This window comes from Nicotiana tomentosiformis, chromosome 2 (genome assembly GCF_000390325.3).
Source record: "Nicotiana tomentosiformis chromosome 2, ASM39032v3, whole genome shotgun sequence".
Taxonomy (NCBI): domain Eukaryota; kingdom Viridiplantae; phylum Streptophyta; class Magnoliopsida; order Solanales; family Solanaceae; genus Nicotiana; species Nicotiana tomentosiformis.
In genome coordinates this window covers 187,611,716-187,639,585 of record NC_090813.1, presented here as the reverse complement: position 1 = coordinate 187,639,585, position 27,870 = coordinate 187,611,716, and the positions used below count along the sequence as shown (strand labels likewise).

The 27,870-nt window shown below is 38.2% G+C and overlaps 2 protein-coding genes across 2 annotated transcripts in view; both read left to right on the top strand.

The window, feature by feature from the left end:
- The window catches only part of LOC104086825 (uncharacterized), a 301,759-nt gene that overhangs the window by 67,551 nt on the left and 206,338 nt on the right, over positions 1–27,870 (top strand). The window contains 7 exon segments of the mRNA XM_070196456.1: positions 8,768–8,830; positions 11,693–11,917; positions 12,449–12,787; positions 13,164–13,385; positions 13,924–14,256; positions 14,390–14,455; positions 14,602–14,823. Of these exon segments, the coding sequence (XP_070052557.1) occupies positions 8,768–8,830; positions 11,693–11,917; positions 12,449–12,787; positions 13,164–13,385; positions 13,924–14,256; positions 14,390–14,455; positions 14,602–14,823 (1,470 nt within the window).
- LOC104102118 (putative late blight resistance protein homolog R1A-3) lies at positions 15,327–21,195 on the top strand. Its single transcript, XM_070196441.1, has 6 exons — positions 15,327–15,526; positions 16,207–19,879; positions 19,990–20,140; positions 20,219–20,323; positions 20,690–20,912; positions 20,996–21,195. Exons 1-3 carry the CDS (start codon positions 15,500–15,502, stop codon positions 19,998–20,000), a joined length of 3,711 nt encoding a protein of 1,236 aa, XP_070052542.1. The 5' UTR covers positions 15,327–15,499; the 3' UTR covers positions 20,001–20,140; positions 20,219–20,323; positions 20,690–20,912; positions 20,996–21,195.

The window sequence follows — 27,870 nt, the reverse complement described above, 5'->3', positions numbered from 1 at the left end:
AACCTCAAGTGTAGCCCAGATAGTTCTCAACAAAGGTACAAATACGAGAAACATTATAACTTTATGCTTAACAGTCAATTTTAGGCATATCATAGCCTAAGCATTCTTTCGAGTACGAATACTTGCCCCGATGCCCGCACATGGGCTCAAACCTCACATATGTGCGCACTCATAGCGTGTAGCTCTTATTTGCAATTAATGCCTCCATTGAGTTTAAATAATGCTCACCTCAAACAGGCCACAACCCTGAAATAATACGCTTCTGAAAACTCCCAATCTCCAAATTCATAGAACACTTGAACCACCGTAATTGATCCCAGCTTGAGCACTCGAATGACTAACACATCTTTCATGCACGATCATCCCACGAGAGATACTTTCATAATTCTTCTGTGCCACATAGCAATAATTTGGATATCAACAGTCTATCAACTAGGTGAGTACCGCAATACCAATGAACATCTGTAAGTTAAAACATAATGTGCCTTCTGAAATGCGCACCCTTCTCAGGAATTATCGAGCAGGTATAACATTCATCTAAATATCTGAAATTGACCATGTTGTCCAAAATTCGAGACCTTCCCTTCAAGACTGAACTGTCATCTTGTACATGTAAATCTTAAGCCCGCACAACACACCATATCTAATCATGCCATCATGTAGTAAGCATAAGAATTCCATTATCAACTATGGGTAACTAGAAAATTACATACTCGGTCAGTTATGAACCTTTCTCTTGCTTCCTTCCAGGAAGAAATCACAATACACAACACGTTCCCCACACCGGTAGGAAATATCTGGCTCAAACCATGGTAGAAACCATCAAGAACACTTTGAAATCCATTTGTACATAATCAAGCTATCAGAACTGAATCTCTCTAACTTGACCAAGCCACGCATGTCACCAAACCCAAGAATATTACACCAAAACATCTGTAAAGTCTCACCACATCATAATTACCCAAAAGAACTGAGCATACCACTACCATGTTGGTCTAGCCTACTACCAGTTGTCCTATTTTCTCCGAGTTTCTTCTGAATAACCCTCAAGTTGACACTTCTCCTTATCAGAATACTACGATCCTTACCCAAATCTCACTACAAGACATCCTAACATAAAACCACATCGCCCTAAGGCCCATAAGCCACTGTATTCTTCTTAAGCACCTCCATAAATACCACAACTTAGACACCCACTCTTAAAGATCTTATGTGAATTTAAAATTGTTCCTCTTTTCTTTCTTATACTGAAATGTAGAATCCATAGTCAAATAAAATTACCGCAAGTCCCGATACCATCCAATGTAAATAAACGATTCTAGTGACATACAAATTCAAGAAATTTTTAACTGCCACATATACATTTTGAACCCATTAGAATCTTCTCGAGAGTCCTCCACTCTGCTCAAATCTAGATTGTACCGCTCAAACGGGCTGAAAGACACGTTCCCCATTAGCACAACAACACTCGAGGAGGTAACCCTGCCTTAACACCACCGATCAAATTCATACTACATTCGTACTACATCCTTCACAATAACAACTCACTCATCCCATAATTTCAATATACTCATAAAGTGCAATATAACCCGTATCTAGGAATTTTCTTACTCGAGTCATCCTCGATCTCAACCTCTGCAAGTCATAATTAACCCACAAATATGCCTCAGACCAAAACTAAACTTTTACATATAACCATAAAATTGAATTGTCAATAGCAGGCTCTCCCACTTGGCTCAAAGCCATGGATTAAAACACTCGATAACTCACAATACTGATACTCTATTACTGCCATAATACTGTAGTTAATTCAACGAAAATTCTTCTCGAGCTCAGGAAACACGAACCATAAAATACCTCAATCATCCGCTAAGATCGCATTTATTCTCTTAACATTCAAGTCAACTTTCTCACTTAGATTCAAATTCAAATATCAATACATATACTCCGCTGGTAGAAAAGAAACTCTTGAGTCACAAGTAAACTTTATTCGTCACATTCAACCCATCTGAACACATCCCGCAGTCACATCATACTTATCATATATCCATTCAATCACTCATCGAGCCATAAATTCCACTCGTGGGGATATTATCGGACATATGGGTCCAAATGTACAAGTTCTCAAAACCGAACTGCCGAGTCTAAGTTGCGGTCTAAACCTAGCCTCAAGTCCTCTAGACTGGCCTATCACCAAAACACAGAATACACATCTCGCACGTCATCCCTTAAGTTACAAGCCGGTGATGCACAGCTGATACCGAGCGCTCACATGCGCACACGAATACGTGAAAGGAATTCAAAAAGTTATATTTCAAGCTAAATCAATTTCGCACGATAAGGAAAGAAAGATGAAAAATTATCCTAAATGCCTTGTAGCCTCTCGAAGATAAGTATGGACGTCATTATACCGATCCTTATGACTCTACTAGACACTTGCTCATGACTTATAGAACCTATGAACCTAGAGCTCTGATATCAACTTGTCACGACAAAAAATCTAACTAGTCGTGATGGCACCTAACCTCATCCGCTAGGTAAGCCAAATAACAATAATCCGATTCAATTAATATTTAACTGACTCTAATACACTTCCCAAGAATTGGTAATACAAATCATGAGGTTTTAAGATTAGAATTTATAAAGCTAGTGTGAAATAAGAATACATCATCTGTTTGAAATATACATGAACAGATTAAAATTCTAAAGCTACCATGAATAAGAGACAGCAATGACTAGAATGCAGGTACATCTTCATATCCAGCTCCCATCATGTACAGCATCATTGACATCCAAAATCTGCACGCAAGGTGCAGAAGTGTAGTATGAATACAACCGATACCATGTACTCAATAAGTAACAAACCTAACCTTAGGTTGAAAGTAGTGATGAGCTTGTACCAAGGTCAGAGTCCAACTCCAATAACTAACAACAGCTCATAACAACATAAAGGAAGTATTAAAAGAAGTAACTCAAAGATAAAATGCCTAACTTAATCATGATTTCTGAAAAATAGTTCTGCCTTTCAAGTGTATCAGTGAAAACTCAAGTCGTTTACCGAAGTTTTCAAAAATATGAGTAAGTTTGAAAACAGTAATTCTCCCAAAACTCCTTTCAGCAGTAAATAAGATGTTTCATTTTCTTTCCAGATAGCCAGTATAAAATGCATCACTATGCCCATATGTCAATATGTGTGAGAAGTCATGAATGACGTGATACCGTACAGCATGAGGAAAATACATCTCTATGCATGTATGTCATATGTGCATGTCAATGCCATGTATCTCAGAGATGAACTCATGTACTCGCACTCTTAGAGTATTCAATCACCCAGTATTGTATATGGCCAATCCATCCCAGGGAAGATCCATTCCATATATATATACATAATAACTGACATCCAGTCACTCAGTACTGTACAAGGCCAATCCACCCTAGGGGAAGATCCATCCCCAAATATCAATGATTCGGACAAGATCCATGTCCAGGGAAGATCCATCCCTCAATATAAATGTTTCGGACAAGATCCATGTCCAGGGAAGATCCATCCCTCAATATAAATGCTTCGGACAAGATCCATGTCCAGGGAAGATCCATCCCTCAATATAAATCAACCGCGCTCACTGGGGGTGTGTGCAAACTCCGGAAGGGCTCCTTCAGCCCAAGAGCTATAAATCGCACGGATAATTCACGTGCTATAATAAGCCAATCTGGCCTGCTGCAGCGTGTGGCCCGATCCCATAATAATAAAGTATATAAAGACAATATGGCCTGCTGCGGTGTGCAGCCCGATCCCATAAATATCCTAACAATCAGGCCCTCGGTCTCACTCGGTCATCAATCTCTCGGGCGCACAATGTCAGGAAATTAGCCCAAAATGATGATATGATATGTCAATATGTAGCAACAGAGATTGAGATATGATATGAAATGAATGAACATGACTGAGTATGAAATTGCAATGTAAGAAAATAACTCAACAATAGTAACGACCTCAATGGGTCCCAACAGAATAAGCATGTAGCCTAGACATGGTTTCTAACATGAATCACAACTCGATAACTCTAATACGTAGAGATTTCATGATTTCAGATAAGTTCAGGTAATCACACAGTACCACAGGAATAACCGAGCCACAGTTCACACGGTACACGCCTACACGCTTGTCACCTAGCATGTGCGTCACCTCATCAACAAACACATAACACGTATAATCAGAGTTCATACTCTCAGCTCCAAGATTAAAAGAGTTACTTAGCTCGAACAAGCCGAATCCAATGTCGAGCAAGCTAAACAATGCTCCATGAATTTCATTCTGCGCGTATCAACTTCCGAACTCTTTCTATCTCCTCAATTTAAGCGAAACGACCCATATCTATTCAAACAACGTGCAAATAAATCACAATTTACTCCAATGCTTACAAATTAACAATTTATGAAAATTCCCAACTCCGCTCGAAAAATTGACAGTGGGATCCAGGTCTAAAAATTCGACGAAACTCACAAAGTCCAACAACCCATTCAATTACGAGTTCAACCATACTAATTTCACTCAAATCCGGCTCTGAATCGTTGTTCAAATCTCGAAAATTCATTTTTATAAAATTGTAGAAAATTCCTTCGATTTCTCTTGAAAATCAATAATCTAACGCTGAAAATGAAGATTAATTCATGAAATATAATCACAAGGGAGTCAAGAACACTTACCCCAAGTAGTATGGAAAACTTCCTCTCCAAAGTCGCCCAAACCGAGCTCTAAAATCCGAAAATGGATAAAAATGTTGAACCCTCGAATATAAGGCATTTTGCCCAGCGTTTCCGCATTTGCAGTCGCATTGTCGCATCTGCGACCACCGCTTCTGCGGTATAAATCTCGCTTCTACGAGAACATCTTGGCCATCAATGATCGCTTCTGCGATGCCTAGGACCACATCTGCGGTCGCGCCTTTGCGCAACATGCTCCGCACCTGCGAAGTGTATCGCTCATGCGTTTTTCAGTGACCGCACCTACGATTACACAGGTGCGCAATTGTGCCCGCTTCTGCGATGAACATCTTACCTCCCCATTTCGCTTCTGTGCTCCACTCCTCGCTTCTGCGAGCCCATTTCCGCAGGTGTGATTGCATCAGTAGGCAGCAGCAAGTTTCAATTATTCTAAGTCCAAATTTGATCCGTTAACCATCCGAAACTCACCCGAGGCCCCCGGGGACGTCAACCAAATACGCCAACAAGTCCTAAAACATTATACGAACTTAGTCGAACCTCTAAATCATATCAAACAATGCTAAAACCACGAATCATACCCCAATTCAAGCTTAATGAAACTAAAAAAATTCAACTTCTACATTCGATGTCGGAACTTATCAAATCAAGTCCAATTGACCTAAAATTTTGCACACAAGTCATAAATGATATAACGGATGTATTCCAACTTTCAGAATCGGATTCCCACCCCGATATCAAAAAGCCAACTCTCTGATCAAACTTCCAAACTTACATTTTTATTTTTAGCCAATTTAAGCCTAATATAACTACGGACTTCTAAATAATTTTTCGGACACGCTCCTAAGTCTAAAATCACCGTACGGAGCTATTGGAATCATCAAAACTCTATTCTTGGGTAGGTTACATATAGTCAACATTCGGTCCACTATTTCAACTTAAGCCTTAAATCTTGAAACTAAGTGTTCCAATTCATTGTGAAACCTCTCCGACGAGTTACAAAATTATAATTGAACACAGGATAAGCAGTAAATGGGGGAACGTGGTTGTACATTCAAAATGATCGGCCGGGTCGTTATACATAATTAATGGGTTAGGGGACATAAATTAGTGGACATGAGGGGACATAAATTAATGGGGTTAGTAAGAGAATTATAATATAAGGAGATATAAGTTAGTGGGTTAGTGTGTTATACATGTACAAAGCAAGCAATGAAAGAACACGGGAGATTTTTTCAATCAGATTTCTCCTTCACTTTCGTACAAATAATATGATACATCATGGGAAACTATCACCTAGAGGAATTGCATAACATAGTATAATGCATGATGGTTTGGATTGGGCCGGTTATATTTAGGTTTAAAGTAATTGAGGTGATGCGGCAGCAGAAGGCTGTCATTTTACCATATCTATTTTAATTAGTTCTTCTATAGTTGATATCCAAAGCCTTTTGAAAGAACTGTCAAAATTTTGATGTAAAATGTGCACCTTTGCTAGATATGATAGAAACGGGCACCTCGTGCAACAGTATTATCTCACGAAGAAAAATTTGTGCAAAGTTGCTTCGTTGTATAAGTAGTCTAGACTGGAATGAAGTGTGCAGGCTTCGTGAGTCTATCAACAATCATCTAAGCTGAATCATGTTTTCGCAAAATACGTGGAAAGCTAACCACAAAATCCATGATCATCCTCTCCCACTTGCACTCGGGAATAGTTAAATTACCACCAGACAGCTACCATCAACCGCCTCTTTTGGACCTAATAATTTGTGGATACAACATTTACATTACCTTAATTAATTTTTATAATATTAACTGTAATAACTATAATTTATAAATATTATGATGTTGGAAAAATAAACAATCTTAATTATTCAGTATTCAGATCTAAATACATCTTAATGTGTATTCATATTCATACATTTTAATCATAATACAAACAAACGGCCTTTAAGTCGATCTCAACTTACTTGGGATTGAAATGCCATAATGGTTAGTAGTTATATGATTCTCTTAATCCATTGAGAGAATTCATCACACCTTGGTGGATTATGCCTAATAAGGACTTGAAGTTTGTCGTTTTTCGAGGAAACTCCTGTCAAATCCCAGAAACTACATGATAATTGGCTAAAAGAACATATAATATGATGATAATTGCCTCGCATTTTAGTATAATAATAGTGATATTTAGAGTATTTTATGATGTTTTGAGCCTATTTGCGTTGTTTACTTGTGTAGGAGTGATTGATAGAGGAATGAAGGAATAATGGAGCAGTGCCATAGTCAGTGCCTAGCACCCACTGTAGCACCGAATTTTAGTGATATACTCAATGCTCAGCACCTACTATATCACCGAATTTCAGTTGTATCCTTAGTGCCCAGCACTCACCGTAGCACCCAAACTCAGTGCCATAAGCAGTTTGGCGCACCCGACATATTTCGGAGGCCAACCTTTTCCTATTTTGCTTGAACTTGGTTTAAATCGTCTAGGACTTTTCCTACACATATAAATAGTCCTTAAACATACTTTTTGAGCGGAGTTCGACCCTAGCAAAGGAGAAACGCTACCAGAGCAATTTAGGAGCCAAAATCATAGAGTTTTCCTTTCTTTCTTGGACTACTTGTAGTTTTATGCTCTCAAACATCTTATGATGACTAGCATGACAATGTGTGGCTAGTTCTTCTCGTTCTGGGATTATGAGTGCTACATGAAAAGGTTTAAATTGACGATTTTGACTTTTTCAATATTGGTTTGTTTATTTAATCATGTTCTTAATTATTTTTACTGTGTTGCTAACAGCGAAGTACTATCTATGAATCTAGAGTTGAACTCGAAAGTGGAATTCTAGATTGCATATAGGATTAAATAGAGTAAGTTCTTGAAGCTGGGCGTCGGGGAACAGATTCGCAGTTAGGATAGATATATACTTAATTGCCTTGCTTGGTTAGATACATGAATTATAAATGCGTTCTTGTTAGTCTTAATTCCATCAACCACCTCTTTAGGACCTAACAATTAATTTGTGGATACAACATTTGCATTTCCTTAATTGATTTTTATATTATTAACTTTAATAACTATAATTTATAAATATTAAGATGTTGGAAAAAATAAACAAACTTAATTATTCAGTATTCAAATCTAAATACATCTTAATGTATATTCATATTCATACATTCTAATCTTAATTAAAACAAACGGCCTTTAAGATGAGCTGAAATGAAACGACGTGGTCTGCAATAATTCATATAGTCGATCTCAACTTACTTGGGATTAAAATCTCATAATGGTTAGTAGTTATATGATTCTCTTCATCCATTGAGAGAATTCATCACAGCTTGGTGTAGCATGCCTAATAAGGACCTGAAGTTTGCCGTTTTTTCGAGGAAAGTCCTGTCAAATCCCAGAAACTACAACATTAAAGACTGTATCGGACACTAGAAATATGGCAAAAAAACAAGAATTGCACCTCATTGTGCTGCACTAGCCACAAGAAATAGACCAAAAATAGCAGAAACTATATAAGCTGCACCTTCAAATGTGAGTTCCCTCTATCTCTTTTTATTTCACAATTCTGTTTAAATCTAACCATCACAATTTATCAATTTAATGCCCAACCACTTTTTGTCATTTTTTTCTCCCTAACCTCATGATTTTGGTGCCCGTATACCCTTATCTCTTCTCCTCCACACGAATTTTCAACTTCTTATCTCAAACTGTTGGTTTGTTGAAAAGGGGAGAATTCATACATACACAAGAACAGAAAGAAGCAACCGTTCCATACTTTCTGTTGCCTCATTCTAAAGCCATTTCTCAAATTTTTAATCTTCAACATCAACTAAAAAGGTTAATCAATTAGTCTCTAATAACTTAAGAAAAATGTGTTTAACTTTGGTACTCGGATGGGGAAATATTCTTCAAAAAACACTTACTTTTTATGCATGGCTATATCTGCAAAAATATTTTCTGCTATGACTTTTTATGCTTCTTTCTTCAGTTTCTTTGTATTCTTACTTCTTTCTCCTGATAAAGTTTATACATCAGATCATGGAAAGAGGAAAACAAATTGACGGAGAAAGAGAGAAAGGGGAATTAGCAAACTTTGAGGTATGTCATAATTAATTTGTTCTAGTAATATTGGTTTGAGATGTCTATCCTACGTAGGTCAAGAATAACTATTTCTAATAAACTTTTCACCTAACGTTCTAAACCCAAATAAAATATTAAGTTAAAGAACTAATTGAAGCATCGATTAAATTAAATAACTAACTAATTGATTATAGTTCCTATATATTATATTGGTGAAAGGTAAAACTTCTTCTTTTGTAGTTTCCGTGAAAATTTAGTCATTTTTCATATAAAGATAAATCTGAACGAAAAACATTATTCAAAATCCGGAAAATATTCCAGCATAATATATTGGAGTTCGAATTTTACACGTGAACTTCCAGCATAATATACTAGAGTTCCAGCATAATATACTGGTCTAGCATAATATGCTAGAAGTTCATACACAGGTGCTCCAATCTCCAGTATATTATGCTGGAACTTTCCATGTGCTGGAGTTCCAGCATAATATGCTGGAAGTTCATACACATGTGCACCAATCTCCAGTATATTATGCTGGAACTTTCTGCGTTGCAGCAAAATAGTAGCTATTTTTTAATGACTTTGCAAACGCTAGCTATTTTTCAATTATCAGTCCGAAAACTGGCTAGCCCGTGTTATTTTAACAATTTTGTTAGATTGTTTTTATTCAATTTTGTTTGGGCCCAACCGAACATTTATATGACTATTCGAAAATTATAAGCTTAGATTTAAACAATTATATTAAAATACATAAATTATTAAAAAAATTATTAAATATTTATAAATTATATTATAATAAATATTTTTATTAATACAATATTTTAAAAAATATATATATATATATATATATATATATGTAATCTCAGGTTGGTTTGATTTCGGTTTGAATTTTTAAGTTACCAAACCAAATCAATTATGGTTGGATTATTGTTTTTTAATACCAAACCAAATCACAGTCGAATTCTTTTTCCAGTTTGATTCAGATTATCGATTTGGTGAGATTTGTCGATTTTCTTTGTACACTCCTAGTTCCAATTACTTCGGATTCTTAATTTATTAATTTGGTCTCATGAGTATAACGGTTGATAATTGCATAAACTCGATCAAATAATCAAATTAATCAATATTCTCTTAATTAATCCTGATCACAAGTAGTTTAACTAACTTTCACACCTAAATTCCTTCTTCTTTTTAACATGGCAATTCCACTTGAAAAAAAGAACAATTAGCAATAAGCCAAGATCAATCAAATAAAATAATTATATCAATCAACTAATAATAGGTTCTATCAATCTTTTGATAAAAAGATTAAGTTACAACATAATTGGAAGAATAAAACAAACGCTTCATTTTTTGGCATGTTCATACTTTTCTCTCGTAATCTTTGATACGCATAATAGCATCTTTCTTTTTCCTCCTATGTTTGCTTTCTTCCCTTCATTTTTCTCTTTGGGTTTAATGGTTATAGTAATTTATCATGTACTCTTTTTTTTAATGCTTTATCATCTTTCTTTTTGGTTGGGAAAAGCTATAAGTACCTTTCCAACCTATAGCCGAAGTTTCAACCACACATCTTTTCTTTTCGGGTCCTTATTACCCCGTTTAAATTTATTTTTTTCAAAAAATTTTGCATCTTATGTGCTGACTTGGACCCAAACATGAAAACACCTCCTTCAAGCGCATAGGAACTTAAAGAAAAAGACTGTAACGTATACGAAATCTCCATGTGTAAGACCGATTTTCATGAGCCGTTCTTCCAAAACACGCATTTTCAAGAGCTTTAAATTTAATTTCGGGTCTCAAAATTCAACAAAAACGCAACTAAATCCGCACCAATCAAGCTTAAATTTCAACTACAATTTCACAACAACATCATCACCAAACAGGGGCGTATCTAGAGTATAGTGTATGGGTTCCCGGGAACCCAATAACTTTTGCGTAAACTCTGTATTTTTATTTAAAAATTTACTAAATATCTAACTATGAACCCAGTTATTATGGTATATTAATTTGAGATTGCGACAGGAACCCATAAACTTCAAATCCTGAATTCGCCTCTGTCACCAAACCGCAGTAATCAATTTGGCCAACAACCAATAACTTCAACAATCTCGTTTTTTTGTTCTTCAAGATTTTTAAGTTTCAACAATGGTAAATTCGAAATTCTTTCTCCATTTTCGAATCTCATCAGCAACTAAGGATCTAGAATGGGTTTAGCACTTGAATCTCAACTTCAAAACTTCAACAACCTTCATATTTGCTCAGCACTTCCAATTCTTTTTCAAGTTCGTACAAGAACAATGACAATAATAATTGTCCTTTTTTTATTTTTTCCATTATATTTTGGAATTAAAAAGGAAACAAAAAGGAGGAATATGAAATAGACTTAAAAATTTAAAAGTTAGACATATGTAAAAATTAATTTAAATATGTGTCATATTTCTCCTTTTTATTTATGGACTAATTTATAAAATGGTCACTTAATAACTCACTAGTAATTTTCTGTGACAGTGCGAAGGCAGATAAATTAATTAACTAGTTCTAACATATGTTGTGATTATTTCCTCCATTGCTTAATCACCTCTACTTCCTTTACTTCACCTCATACTTACACACGAGCACGGATCACTTTCGTAAAACTGATGACTTATGTTACTCTTCTAACTTCTTATATAGAATGAATAACTTAAATAGAATGATCATAAGAAATATTAGGAGAAACGGATTGAAAAAAAATCAAAGCAAATCGCCAACAATAGTACCTTGCCTTCTCTTTTTTTATATGATTGTGCCTATATTCATTCTTTTTTTTCCACTGCAAAATAATACTACCAATATTGGGATAAAATTTGATAATGGAGACATTGATTTATTATATAGGTGAAGGGAAATCAAGTGAGCTATGATCAAGCGGACTCAATATTGGTAGAGCCATGGGGAGGCACTGGTGGATCAGAATGGTATTACAAGCTGAAAAGTCCCATTAAAGAAATATTGATTACTCATGGAGATTGTATAGAATCCATCATGTTCAGGACAGTTACTGAACAAGGTACTACCATAGACTCACCAAAGTTTGGTGGGGATGGAGGTCGAAGAGACAAGGTAGGTCCAAAACAATTGTGGTCAACATATTTATTTCTCATGATTGGCACGTTCTTCTCAGGTTAACTTGTGTCATGTCATAGGAATGAGCTTAAATTTGTAATAAAAATTTAATTATCAAGATATGAAAAATGACATGTTATATGTCAGCTTAACATGATAGTTTAGCATCGTTTTGCATTTTCAGTGTACACAACATAAACTTTATAGTTACATAAGCATCTTTCAAGTCAAAGATAAGAACACACTGGTTGCTTTCACTATAGAGCCTCACTTGGGTTTAACACAAGGCCGGCAGAGCTACGAGTTTAATTGAATCCCCGTCATCTAAAAATTATGTAGAAAGGGTAAATATAATTTTCTTATATATCTAAGTTGGTTGAATCCTCTCAATACAAAGGAAGAGGCGAAGTGTCCAAATTTGCTTTAGGTCACAGATTTTGGATCCTAATGTGACTTTCTTGTACTTTACTGAATTCTTGTCAAAATTACCGACTCTGCTACTTATTTAATCAATTGCAATAATCTCAGGTTGTTATTGAGGCAGCTTCATTGGAATATTTAACAGGCATCAAGGGGACATTTGGACATTGTGGTAGCTATTTGGTTATAAAATCTCTATGTTTTGAAACTAATGCAAGGAATTATGGACCATTTGGGTCTGAGATTGGAACCCCATTTTCACTTGTGATGAAAGAAGGTGGAGCTATTGTGGGATTTCACGGGCGTTGTGGAGCGTACCTTGATGCTATTGGTGTTTATTTGCAGAAACTTGCTCCTAAACTTGCTCCTCCCACTTTATCAAAGGAACATGAAGCTAAAAACATTGAGCCAAATGAACCTGTGTTTGAAGAAATTGAAATCCATGACGTATGTTGTGATTATTCCCTCGTTTGCTTAAGCACCTCTACTTCTTGAATTTTCTTCACCTCATACTTTCACACAAGCACATATCTCTTACATAAAACTAATGACTTAAGTGACTCTTCTAGCACCTTAAACAGAATAATAACTTTAAAAAAGGGATGATCAGGATCAGGTGATCATAAAAAATATTAAGAGGAATGGAAAATAACAAAAAATCAAAGCAAATCGCCAACAATTAATGGTACCTTACCTTCTCTTCCTTTACATGATATTGCATCTATATTCATTCTATTTCCTTTTCACTGCAAAATAATGCTACCAATATAGGGATAAAAATTTGATAATGGAGCCATTGATTTAATCTGCTATGTATGTGAAGGGAAATCAAGTGAGTTATGATCAAGCAAACTCAATATTGGTGGAGGCATGGGGGGGCAATACTGGTGGATCAGAATGGAATTACAAGCTGAAAAGTCACATTAAAGAAATATTGATTGCTCATGGAGATGTTATAGACTCCATCATGTTCAGAACCATTACTGAACAAGGTACTACCATAGACTCACCAAAGTTTGGCGGGAATGGAGGTCGAAGAGAGAAGGTAAGTCCAAAAATATTATGGTTGACATATTTATTTCTCATGATTAGAACGTTCTTCTCAAGTTAAATTTGTGTCATGTCATAGCAATGAGCTTAAATTATGTAAAAATAACAGTTAATTATCAAGACAATTAAACTAGATATAGTAGATTATTCATTTATTTTACAACCTTCAAGTTACCTTATTAGGCTCTTGATATGAAAAATCACATGTTACAGGTCAACTTAACATGGCAGTATAGCAACTTTTTGCATCATTTTCAGTGTATACAACAAAACTTCATAGTTATATAAGCATCTTTCAAGTTAGCCGGGGGTCTTTCGAAAATAGTGTTTACGTACACACTACCCTGCCCAAACCCCACCTTGTAGGATTATGCTGAGTTGTTGTTGTTGTAAGCACCTTTCAAGTTAAGGATAAGAATGCACCTATTGATTTCGAATCCTAATGTGACATTCTCGCATTTTTCTCTGATTTTTTGTTAGAATTCCTGACTCTACTACCTATTTCACCGATATGTGATTTGCAATAATCTCAGGTTGTCATTAAGGAGCCTCCATTGGAATATTTAATAGGCATCAAGGGGACATTTAGACGTTATGGTAGCCATTTTGTTATAAACTCTCTATGTTTTATAACTAATGCAAAGAATTATGGACCATTTGGGTCTGAGGCTGGTGGAACCCCATTTTCATTTGTGATGAAAGAAGGTGGAGCTATTGAAGGATTTCACGGGCGTTGTGGAGCGTACCTTGATGCTATTGGTATTTATTTGCAGAAACTTACTCCCCCTGCTTCAGCAAAGGAACCTGAAGATAAAACAATTGAGCCAAATGAACCTATGGTTGAAGAAATAATTGAAACCCATGATGTATGTTGTGATTATTCGCTTGTTTGCTTAATCACCTCTACTTCCTTAATTTTCTTCACCACACACTTGCACGCAGGTCCAAATCCCTTTCATTAAACAATTAACTTATGTTACTTTCTGACACATTATATAGGGATCAGGATCGGGTGATCATAAGAAAGGGAAAATAACAAAAAATGAAAGCAAATTGCCAACAATGGTACCTTGCCATCTCTTCTTTTACATGATTGTGTCTATATTCATTCTCATTCTGTTTTTTTTTTGGTTTAATGCAAAATAATACTACCAATATAGGGATAAAATTTGATAATGGAGCCATTGATTTAATTCCTTATGTATGTGAAGGGAAATCAAGTGAGTTACGATCAAGCAGACTCAATATTGGTGGAGCCATGGCGAGGCAATATTGGTGGATCAGAATGGAATTACAAGCTGAAAAGTCCCATTAAAGAAATATTGATTGGTCATGGAGATTTCATAGACTCCATCATTTTCAGAACCATTACTGAACAAGGTACTACCATAGACTCACCAAAGTTTGGTGGGAATGGAGGTCGAATAGATAAGGTAAGTCCAAAAAGATTATGGTCGACATATTTATTTTTCATGATTAGAACGTTCTTCTCAAGTTAAATTTGTGTCATGTCATAGCAATGAGCTTAAATTATGTAAAAATAATAGTTAATTATCAAGACAATTAAACTAGTCATAGCAGATTATTCATTTATTTTACAACCTTCAAGTTACCTTATTAGGCTCTTGATATGAAAAATCACATGTTATAGGTCAACTTAACATGGCAGTATAGCAACTTTTTGCATCATTTTCTGCGTACACAACATAAACTTTATAGTTATATAAGCATCTTTCAAGTCAAAGATATGAGTGCACCTGTTGATTTCGAACCCAATGTGACATTCTTGCACTTTTCTCTGAATTCTTGTCTGAATTTCTAATGATGCTACTTATTTAACCGATATGTGATTTGTAATAATGCCAGGTTGTCATTGAGGCGACTTCATTGGAATATTTAACAGGCATCAAGGGGACATTTGGATGTTATGGTAGCCATTCGGTTATAAAGTCTCTATGTTTTATAACTAATTCCAAGAATTATGGACCATTTGGGTCTGAAGCTGGTGGAACCCCATTTTCATTTGTGTTGAAAGGTGTAGCTATTGTGGGATTTCACGGGTGTTCTGGAGTGCTCCTTGAAGCTATTGGTGTTTATTTGCAGAAACTTATGGTTGAAGAAATTGAAAGCCGTGACGTACATACTTCTTTTTCTCTTAATATCATGAATCAAATTAATTTCGTTTTGTTATTTGTTTTATTTTATTTCTTTCCAGTTAATTGTGATTTTACACATTAAATTAATATATGCATGACATGTATCTGCACATAAGGTTTCCTTCACTTAAGATATATTCTCATGTTATTAAACTGTTTAACCATGATAAGTTAGCATGATTTGGTATAAATACCAAGTTGGACGTGTTTTTGTTGTTAGAGACATGTCCATTCACTATTTTATGGCAAAGAATAGGAACTTATTGGTCGAATTATAGACTTATAGTTTTAAGAATAAAATAAAAAATAATTAGACATTATAAAGCTTATCAATCCTGGTTGGTTATAATTTCAAGAGGTTGTTTTTATATGTTTGATAGTTACATCTATTCATCTCTTCTTCAGAAAAATGGTTAGAAAAAAATCTTCACTAATTAGTCCATCCCCCTTTTAGTGCATAGTCTAGTATATTGAAGGGGGGAAATAGACACCAGCTGAACATATTATTTTAATTCAGTTGAACATATGCATAGTAAACCATCTTTCTTGACATGCTTATTTTGGATACACAACCAGTTGCTCAAACTCTGAGAACATAATATATAGAGAATTAACTGTCTTTCTTTTGAGAATTTGATATAACTTTTGGTCCTTTGGCAGGTGTCATTTTCTGCTCTTCGCAAGGACATTGTCAATGTTCTGGATTTCATAGAGAGCTTAAAGAATGAAGAATATCAAAAAGCTGTTGACGTGGATCTAATTGAAAAGCTGAAATTGGAGCTGGCATTTTTCTGTATATATGTACAGCTTTCTTATTCCGGTCTGCAAAAGTTTAATTATACAATGAATCTCAAAAGACAAGAGGTTGAAATAATTTTGTATGATTTTGGCAACTGCATGCGGTTGAAACAAGACATGCACCATGTCCTTCCTTGCCTTGTGGAGAATATGGATAATTGTATTAGCTCATGTCTTCTTGATAAATCAAGTGCCACCATGACTGCGGAGCAGTTGGATTTCCTCCTCCAGAATCTCTATCATTTATCCAAGTATCGTGCTGAACAGGTTTTTCCTTTAGTGACTGAATATGAGATTCTTCAGAATGTATGTGGCAATATAAGAGATTTCCATGGGTTGATAGTGAATGGTTGTGTTGGGCATGAGATTGTTGAACATGTCCTACCTCAGTTTCAACTAATGGCTCAGAGAGTAGGACGCTTCCATTGGGATGATCAGATTGATGGAGCCTCTCGACTCTTCAAGCTATCACATCTACTCTTGGAGATTATTCCTATTGAACTTGAGGTTATGCACGTATGTCATACAAATTTGAAAGCTTCAACATCAGCAGAAGTTGGACGCTTCATTAAGCAGCTCATAGAAACCTCTCCGGACATTTTTAGGGAATATCTGATTCATCTACAAGAGCACATGTTTATTACCGCTAGCACTTCAGGGGCTCAAAACATTCATGTCATGATCGAGTTCCTATTAATTATTCTTACTGATGCTACCACGAACTTTATTCATCATGACATATTGTTTGATTTTTTGGCGTGTGTCGGAAGGGAGGTATCAACTCTTGTTCGCGTCTTAGAAGAGAAATCCAGAAATGAAGTGAGTACCGGTGGAAAAAAACATGAGACTTTGGACTTAATGGAAAATATTGAACTCCTAAAAAGAGATCTCAAACATGTTTACTTAAAAGCCCCAGACTCATCTCAACTCTGCTTCCCCGTGAGTAAGGGATCCCTCTGCATGCATCTTCTACTCATACACTTAAATGATTTGCTTAATTCCAATGCTTATTCAGTTGCTTTGATAAAGAAAGAAATTGCGCTGGTGAAAGAAGATCTAGAATTGATAAGATCTATCTTCATGAGTGTTGAACAAGAATTGTATAGAGATCTTTGGGCACGTGTTTTAGATCTAGCATATGAGGTAAAAGATGTCATTGATTCAATTATTGTAAGAGACAATGGTCTCTTACATTTTATTTTCTCACTTCCCTTTGCCATAGAAAAAATCAAGTTTATCAAAGAAGAGATCTTACTTGAGAAGATTCCCAAAAACAGGAGCCTCATTGTTGAAAAGTCTCCCAACAAGTCAGTTGAAATCAAGTCATCATTAGCTGAGCAAATAATCGTAGGTTTTGAAGAGGAGACAAATTGGATAATTAGGAATCTCACCGGTGGATCAAAAATGCTAGATGTCATTTCGATCACTGGTATGCCGGGTTCGGGTAAAACTACTTTGGCATACAAAGTGTATAATGATAAGTCGGTTTCTAGTCATTTCGACATCCGTGCATGGTGTACAGTCGATCAAAAATATGATGAGAAGAAGTTGTTGGAGAACATTTTTAATGAAGTTACTAGCTCAACTTCGAAATTCAGTGAGAGTGTTGATGTTGCTGATGAGCTACGGAAAAAGCTATTTGGGAAGAGGTACCTTATTGTCTTAGATGACTTGTGGGATACTACAACATGGGATGATTTAACAAGACCTTTTCCTCAAGATGATAAAGGAAGTAGAATTATTTTGACGACTCGAGAAAAGGAAGTGGCTTTGCATGCACAACGCCACAGTGATCCTCTTGACCTTCGATTGCTAAGATTGGAAGAAAGTTGGGAGTTATTAGAGAAAAAGGTCTTTGGAAAAGAAAGTTGCCCTGATGAACTAGTGGATGTTGGAGAAGAAATAGTCCAAAACTGTAAAGGGCTTCCTTTGGTGGTTGATTTGATTGCTGGAGTCATTGCAGGGAAGGAAAAGAAAAAGAGTGTGTGGCATGAAGTTCAAAATAATTTGAAGTCCTTCATTTTTAACAAGAAAGTGGAAGTGATGAGGGTTATAGAATTAAGTTATGACTATTTGCCTGATTATCTAAAGCCATGCTTACTTTACCTTGCAAGTTATCCAAAGGACGAATCAATTGGAATTGATGTTTTGAAAATTGTATGGCGTGCCGAAGGATTTGTGGAACAGACAGATATGAAGAGTGTAGAAGAAGTGATGGATGTTTATTTGGATAATTTAATTTCCAGTAGCTTGGTTATTTCTTTCAATGAGATAGGTAAACACCCGACTTGCCAAATTCATGATCTTGTGCATGACTTTTGTTTGATAAAAGCAAGAGAGGAAAAGTTGTTTGACGAGATAAGTTCAAGTGCTCCATCATCATCTTCTTCAGATCTGATGCCACGTCAAATGAGAATTGATTTCGATAAGGAGCACTTTGGGCACAACAATTTTGTCTTGTTCGATTCAAAAAAGAAAAGGCATTCTGGTAAGCACCTCTATTCTTTGAAGATAAATGGACACAAGCTGGACAACCGTCTTTATGATAGATGTCACCTAAGACACTTGAGGCTTCTTAAAGTGTTGATCCTGGATCGCTCCTTTATCAAGGTGAAAGATTCTTTGCTGAATGAAATATGCATGTTGGTTCATTTGAGGTTCTTAAACATTCAGACAGAAGTTAAATCTCTGCCTTCGTCTTTTTCAAACCTCTGGAATCTTGAAACTTTGTCTCTGGATAACGGTAATCAACCCATGCTACTACTACCGACTATTTGGAATCTTTCAAAATTACGAGTGCTGAACGTATATGCCGGTTCCTTCATTAATTTGGATACAAATGAACCAATATTGACAGTAGAGGACCCAAAGCTAGAGAACTTGACAATATTAGAGCTACTCGAGCTTTCCTATTCGAAAGACACGGAGGATATTTTCAAAAGGTTTCCCAATCTTCAAGAGCTTCGATTTGATCTCAAGGAATCATGGGATTGTTCAACAGGGCGATATTGGTTCCCGAAATTGGACTTCCTAAATGAACTAGAAATCATCGCAGTAACTTTTCAAAGTTCAAACTCAAGTGATATCGCACCCTTCGAGTTTGAAAATCGACTGTGGAATTTTCACTTCCCTTCGAGTTTGAAAAAATTGTCGTTGCGTCAGTTTCCTCTGACATCCGATTCACTGTCAACAATAGCAAGACTGCCCAACCTTGAAGAGCTGAACCTTATTAGCGTAATCATCGATGGAGAAGAATGGAACATGGGGGATGAAGACAGCTTCGAGAATCTCAAATGTTTGACGTTGCAGCGAGTGATTCTTGCTAAGTGGGAAGTTGGAGAGGAATCCTTTCCCGTGCTTGAGAAATTACGACTGTGCGAATGTTGTAAGCTTGAGGAGATTCCGCCTAGTTTCGGGGATATTAGTTCATTAAAAGTTATCGAACTCCCATGGAGCCCTCTACTGGAAGATTCTGCTTTGGAGATTAAGAAATATGTTGAAGATATGATGGGAGAAGACAAGGTTCAGGTCAGGAGTAAGTATTGAGCGCTCTTGCCCTTGGAAAAATGCGAGTATAGACAAATTTATTACCTCCTTTATTTCATTTTATGTGATGGACTTTGACCAGTGTAATTTTCTTTGCAGAGCGCATGTAAGGAATACGAGATACAATTCCCTTTGCCAGTACATCAGCTTTAGATCGACGCTAAAGATTGCAAATCAAGAAACATACATGGGATTGCTGACTCTCTGCTATGATGGGCAAGAAACAAAAGTGTTGGCAACCTCAAGGAAGGTTATCCTATATCTCAGTTTTTTCAAGTTTTGTAAATCTTTCAAGAAATACCATCACTAACATGTGAAAACTGTTCAGATAATCATGAAATTCTAATGCAACAAGAAATGGGATCTTTAGTGGCTGCACGTTCGAAGAGTTTTAATAGGTGCTGCTGTTCAACGTTAGGCCTCATTTGCAACAGTAAGCGTTATTATAAATCCTCTTGTGCCTATTAAAATATCAATGGAGGATATCACATCTCAAACTTTAGACAACGTAGTGAAATATAAGGATGCAGTGTGCACTCAAACAAGAATTTCCACTAAGAAAAAGATGTTTAATTTGAGTACTACCGCTACTGGTAGTTGTGCAAGAGCCACTGGGCTATCACATCCTTCACTATACATGGTGCTTTTAATAGCTTCTGCAGACTGAATCTTCAAGGCCTCCAGTGTTTATTCTTAATACATGTTAGCATTAAGAATATCAACTTTCCTGAAAGGTTGAATCATCCCATAGTTAGTTCTCTCCAACTAGTATTTTCTAATCGCGGCTTCTTTTCTGCAGGTGGCAACTTTAAGGTGATGCCTTAGTAGACATTTGAAATGAATAACCTATGAGGTGAACATGAGAACATCCCACGCGCACTGATTGAAGCTCCATGTTCAACTCTTCCCAGGGAACTAGTAGCCGGTTACTTTCCCAAGTCTCTGGGGAACGCACAAACTATCAATTTCAGGACGATCTTTGATTTCTTCATACCAAAATATCAGCGTCAATTTGTCATCAGGTATGTGAATTTCTCTAGTAAAAAACTGTAATTTACCCACAACCGGTGCCATAATTCTGTTTTTTTTTTTCTTTCTTGACTAGATTTATCATCCCGTAGCAAAGGCCTCATCCGGATAAATCCCAACTTGGGTGCGATAATTTGTGGTAAAATTGTCATCTTTGCTATTTCCTTTGGCGATTTTGTCAACTATTCTTTAGGTGCACGCTATGATCAACTGAATTCTTGCATATATTGCATTACATAAATACCTATATATATTATTTTATTTTCCTTTTTTTTCTTTTGCTGGGCTCCTCCACTAGCTTTGGTTTTTTTGATTCTTGCTACATTTGTTTATATTTTATTTCACATAAGAGTCTTGAAGGAGATCCTGGACGTGATTGCGCAGTGCTTGGCTTATTTCAATCCTCTAGATTGTTGGCTTGATTTTTACCTTGTCTGCGGAAAGGTTTGTTTGATGCAAGTTTTATGGAGAAGCAACCTGAATCATCATTGGTATACTCTGTCACTATTCCACCCCCTCAGCAAGGCACTCGTTCACCTCGGCCCTAAGCAATTTTTAGTCCTCCTCCTTTCCCATCATCAACAGGTCCTCCTATATTTTTCTCCACCAAATGACCAACCAAACCAGATTCTGCTCCAAACCAGATATATCTCAAGTATATCTAATTATTCCATTGCTCAGGACTTTGCACAAAATGCTGTTGTAGTTGCTGTTGCAGCTAGCTCTATATTTTCAGATAACTTAGCCACACAGGCTGATACTCTTGCTACGTTAGCTGTGAAAAAACAGACAAGAAAAGATACAACTTTTCCTCAAATAATGTGATAAATCATGGGAAACTATCACCTAAAGGAATTGCATAACAGAGTTTAATGCAGGAAGGTTCGGATCGGGTGAAGAATCTATTGCTCAGAATTATTCAAATGTGGCTATAGCAACGCGAATATAACACCCAGGCATCTGCCTAAGTCATCCAAGAGGAATAAGATGTGTATTCGGTCGAAATAGATTTCGGCCTTCCTACGTTCGATCGAGTTCGAGTATTAAAATGTCGGAATTAGATTTTTGGGAGTGAGCTCCGAAGTCGGTACTAACGAGCCTCGAGCCCCAAGGTCAATCGAGGAGTCGGCTCGATAACCCTATCGAGCCTGTGGCCCAATCGATCCGCAAGGCACTACTTCGAGGTCGGAAATGCACGACGCCCATCTCGAAGGTCGGACTCGAGCCAAGACCGAAGGGCCCAACCCAGTAACGAACTCGAGCCAGTATCGAGCTCACAGACAAGAGCCGTTGCGACCGCACCAAGAGAGAGAATCTTGGCGGGAATCAAGGAAGAGACAAGTCATCATGGGCCTTCCACTATATGTTTTATTTTATTATTTTTTGTAATATCCCTCTTTTATAAAAGGAGGAATCCTTGTAAGCTAATGGGCAGAATGCATTGTAACCAAAGATCACTTCTCATATTGAATATAGCTCCGCATGCTTGTTTTATTTTACCTTATTCATTCTTTTGCTCAATATTCATATTCTTATAGTCAAGAATATACGTATCTCTATTTCTCTACACGATTTATATCGAATTGTGTCGCATATCCTTAGAACCACACACAAAATCTAATGTTATCCGATTTTTCCGGTAAACAGTTTGGCGCCTACCGTGGTGCTAAGCGTAACAGTGATCGTTTGATACAAATCTAAAGTGCACGCTAGCTTACAACTTCAAATCAACAATGGCTTTACTTATCGACCACGAAACCGGCCTTCAAGATGAAACCAACAACTTGGCACCCGGGGCCGGAAGGCCAATTAACGATGGCACCGAGGCTCGAATTGAAGTACCCGAAATTCGAGCCGAAATACCATTGGATGTCAATTCACAAATAGCTTTGGAGGCGAATCAGCGTTCCGAACCGGAAAGAAGCATTCAGGGCGGTACTCGATCCGTAGCCCGAGACACCCAAAACGCAGGGGAAATCGGGACCAGCTTACGTATGATCTTCGAGATGCTACAAGCCCAACAAGTAGCGATAGCTCAGTTACAGAGCAAAACTCGCGCACAATGCAGGCCGGATTCCAATCCACTTCGAGAAGTCACCCCCAGAACAGAACCCGCCATAGTGAAATCTAACGAGCAAGAATCGGGGACTACTCCCGGAATTACTAAATTGCTCGAGAAACTCACAAAACGAGTCGAAGCCAACGACAAGAGAGTGGAAACATACAATGCCAGGGTCGATCAAATCCCAGGGGCTCCACCAATGATAAAGGGGCTTGATTCGAAAAAATTCATACAAAAGCCTTTTCCGTTGAATGCGGCATCGAAACCAATCCCCAAAAAAATCCGTATGCCCGAAATTCCCAAATATAACGGTACGACCGATCCTAACGAGCATGTCACCTCTTACACATGTGCCATCAAAGGCAACGATTTGGAGGACGATGAGATCGAATCTGTGTTGTTGAAAAGGTTCGGGGAGACCCTTTCGAAGGGAGCGATGATCTGGTATCACAATTTACCATCGAATTCCATTGATTCTTTTGCCATATTAGCAGATTCATTCGTAAAGGCACATGCTGGTGCCATAAAGGTTGCAACAAGGAAATCAGACCTCTTCAAAGTAAATCAAAGGGAGAATGAAATGTTGAGGGAATTCGTATCCCGATTTCAATTGGATTGCATGGAATTACCCCCGGTCACAGACGATTGGGCCGTACAAGCTTTCACCCAAGGGTTGAACGAGCTAAGCTCGACAGCATCACATCGGCTGAAACAAAATTTGATCGAGTATCCAACGATAACTTGGGCAGATGTACACAACGGATACCAATCGAAAATTAGGGTCGAGGATGATCAGTTGGGAGCTCTGTACGGACCCGTTCATCAGAACAGGACAGTTACTAAAAACCAAAAGGAGATCGACAGAGAACAAAGGTCTAACAGAGACCGATATCGACCGTACGTTGCAGATCGGGTGAACAACGGTTCAGCACGCAATGCAGTTCGGAACAATTGAAGGATTGATCGAGGGCAAAATTCTCGAGGACTTATGAGTAAGAGCGGCTTCGATAAATATGACGATCCTATAGAAGCACCTCGATTATCAGAATATAACTTCAGCGTTGGTGCATCCGTTATCGTGTCATCCATCGGACGCATCAAAGACACTAAATGGCCTCGACCCATGCAGACCGATCCTGCCCGAAGAAATCCCAATCAAACGTGCGAATATCATGGTACCCATGTCCACAGAATGGAAGATTGCAAGCAACTAAGAGAGGAAATAGCTCGCTTATTTAACAAAGGGCACCTTCAGGAATTTCTGAGTGATAGGGCGAAGAACCATTTTAAAAACAGGGATTTCAGCAAGCAAAACGAGCAAGAAGAACTGCAGCACGTCATCCACATGATCATCGGCGGCATCGATACCCCTCAGGGACCAGTGCTTAAATGCACTAAAACATCGATTGTGAGGGGAAAGCGATCTCGGACTCAAGATTACGCATCTATGGGGACTTTGTCCTTTGATGATGAAGATGCAGAAGGGGTCATCCAACCTCATAACGATGCACTGGTAATATCCGTACTCATGAATAAAACTAAAATTAAGCGTGTGTTAATCGATCCAGGTAGCTTGGCCAACATCATCCGATTGAAGGTAGTATAGAAGCTCGGCCTACATGATCAGATCGTACCCGCAACTCTGGTTCTAAACGGGTTCAATATGGCATGTGAAACCACCAAAGGCGAGATAATCCTACCAATAAACGTGGTCGGAACCATCCAGGAAACAAAGTTTCACGTGATCGAAGGCGATATGAGATACAACACCCTTTTCGGAAGGCCATGGATCCAACACATGAGAGCTTTACCTTCGACCCTACACCAGGCCCTCAAATTCCCGACATCGAGAGGCGTCAAAACGGTGTACGGAGAATAATCAGCCGCAAAGGAAATGTTCGTCTTCGAGGAAGCTAAACTAATGTCCTCACCTTCGCCGATAAAAGGATCGGGCTCGGAAGGCGAACGGGACACCAAATAGCAATCACAAACATCGGCTTCGACCCAGCCAGACAACCAGAAAATCGAAGAGGATGATGATCAAAGGGTCCATTGATCTTTAGTGATTCCCGATGACTCCGACGCCGCCAAATCAACAATCGAGGAACTAGAGCAAGTCACATTAATCGAGCACTGGCCCGAGCAAAAGGTATACTTGGGAACGGGGTTGAGCCCCGAACTCAGGAAGAAACTCGTTCAATTTCTTATCGATAACATCGATTGTTTTGCCTGGTCCAATTTAGATATAACAAGTATCCCGCTGGACATAATTGAAAGAAAATGATTCAGAATCACTTACCAACAATTTGGGGAAGGAATGACTCTTGAAATATCGCCCCTCACAATTTGGTTGTTGAGAAAAATGAGTTTTTTTGCAAAAATCCCGTTTTGGATTCTGTTAAGTGCTAGGCGACAGTGTTCATCGCGAGAGCACTGTCGCGTTCGCGAAGTGTATGGGCTGCCAAGCCTTTGCGTTCGCGAGGCAGTGCTCGTGTTTGCGTAGGCTACCATTCCCTGGTCTTCGTGTTCGCGAGACATTGCTCGCGTTTGCGATGAAGAAAAGGCTAACTCCTCCTCTCCAGTGCCTAACGCTACGTGTTCGCGAAGGGGAACTCCCCCATTGCTTCGCGTTCGCGACCAAGCCTTCGCGTTCGCGAAGAAGAAATCCTCAGCTGCCCAGTTTACTCTTCGCGTTCGCGAGAATACCTTCGCGAACGTGAAGAAGGACATGCCAGAACACAGATTCTGCAGAAAAACCAGATTTCCAAAGTCCAAAACATCCTCTGGCCTATCCGAAACTCACCCGAGCCCTCGGGGCTCCAAACCAAACATGCACACAAGTCTAAAAATATCATACGAACTTGTTCGCGCTATCAAAAAGCCAAAATAACACCTAGAACTCTAAATTTAGCACCAATTCAAATGAAATTCTCAAGAACACTTTAAAACTTCTAATTTCTCAACTGGACATCGAAATCACGTCAAATCAACTCCATTTCTCACCAAATTTCACAGACATGTCTTAAATGTCATAATGAACCTATACCGGGCTCCGGAACCAAAATACGGACCCGATACTAACAATGCCAAATATCAATCAATTCTTAAAAATAAATAATTTTCAAACTTTTAATTTTCATCAAAAATTCATAACTCAAGCTAGGGACCTCCAAATTCAATTCCGGGCATACGCCCACGTCCCATAATTCGGTACGGACCTACCGGGATCGTCAAAGCACGGATCCAGTCTCGTTTACCAAAAATGTAGACCGAAGTCAACAAAAATTAACTTTTAAGACAAAAATTCTTATTTTCATCAGTTTTCAACATAAAAGCTTTTCGGAAACCTGCCCGGACTGCGCACGCAAATCGAGGAGGGTAAAAATAAAAAAATTAGGCTTAAGAGCGCAGATTCGAGTTCTAAAACATAAGATGACCTTTTGGGTCGTCACATTCTCCACCTCTAAAACAACCGTTCGTCCTCGAACGGACATAGAAAAATACCTGGGCTGGTGAAAAGGTGGGGATATTTACTCCGCATATCGGACTCGGACTCCCAAGTAGCTGACTCAATAGGCTGACCGCTCCACTGCACTCAAACTAAAGGGTAACTCTTTGATCTCAACTGACGGACTTGCCGGGCTAGAATTGCCACCGGCTCCTCCTCGTAAGTCAAATCCTTGTCCAATTGGACAGAGCTGAAATCTAATACATGGGACGGATCACCGTGATACTTTCGAAGCATGGACACATGGAATACCGGATGAACGGCTGCTAAACTGGGTGGCAACGCAAGCCTGTAAGCCACCTCTCCCACTCACTCCAGAATCTCAAAAGGTCTGATATACCTAGGGCTCAACTTGCCCTTCTTTCCGAACCTCATTACACCCTTCATGGGTGATACCCGAAGTAACACTCTCTCTCCGACTATGAATGCAACATCACGAACTCTACGGTCGGCATAAATCTTCTGCCTGGGATGAACTATGCGAAGTCGATCCTTAATAATCTTGACCTTATCCAATGCCTCCTGAACTAAATCTGTACCCAATAACCGAGCCTCCCCCCGCTCGAACCACCCAACTGGTGACCTACACCGTCTACCATATAATGCCTCATAGGGAGACATCTTAATGCTTGACTGGTAGCTGTTATTGTAGGCAAACTCCGCTAACGGCAAAAACTGATCCTAAGAACCTCCAAAGTCAATAACACAGGCACGGAGCATATCCTCCAAGATCTGAATAGTACGCTCGGACTGCCCGTCCGTTTGAGGATGAAATGTTATGCTCAACTCAACCCGCGTACCCAACTCACGCTGAACTGCCCACCAAAAGTACGAGGTAAACTGCGTACCTCGATCAGAAATGATAGACACGGGCACACCGTGAAGACGGACGATCTCACGAATATAAATCTCTGCCAACCGCCCCGAGGAATAGGTAACTGCCACAGGAATGAAATGCGCTGACCTAGTCAGCTTGTCCACAATAACCCAAACTGCATTGAACTTTCTCTGAGTTCGTGGGAGTCCAACAACAAAGTCCATAGTGATACGCTCCCACTTTCACTCAGGAATATCTAACCTCTAAAGTAAACCACCAGGTCTCTAATGCTCACACTTTACCTGCTAGCAATTTAGGCATCGAGCTACATGGGCAACTATGTCCTTCTTCATTCGCCTCCACCAATAATGTTGCCTCAAGTCTTGATACATCTTGGCGGTGCCCGGATGAATAGAATACCGGGAACTGTGGGACTCCTCAAGGATCAACTCACAAAGTCCATCCATATTAGGCACACAAATACGACCCTACATCCTCAAAACTCCGTCATCACCAACAGTAACATGCTTGGCACCACCGTGCCGCATTGTGTCTCTAAGGACA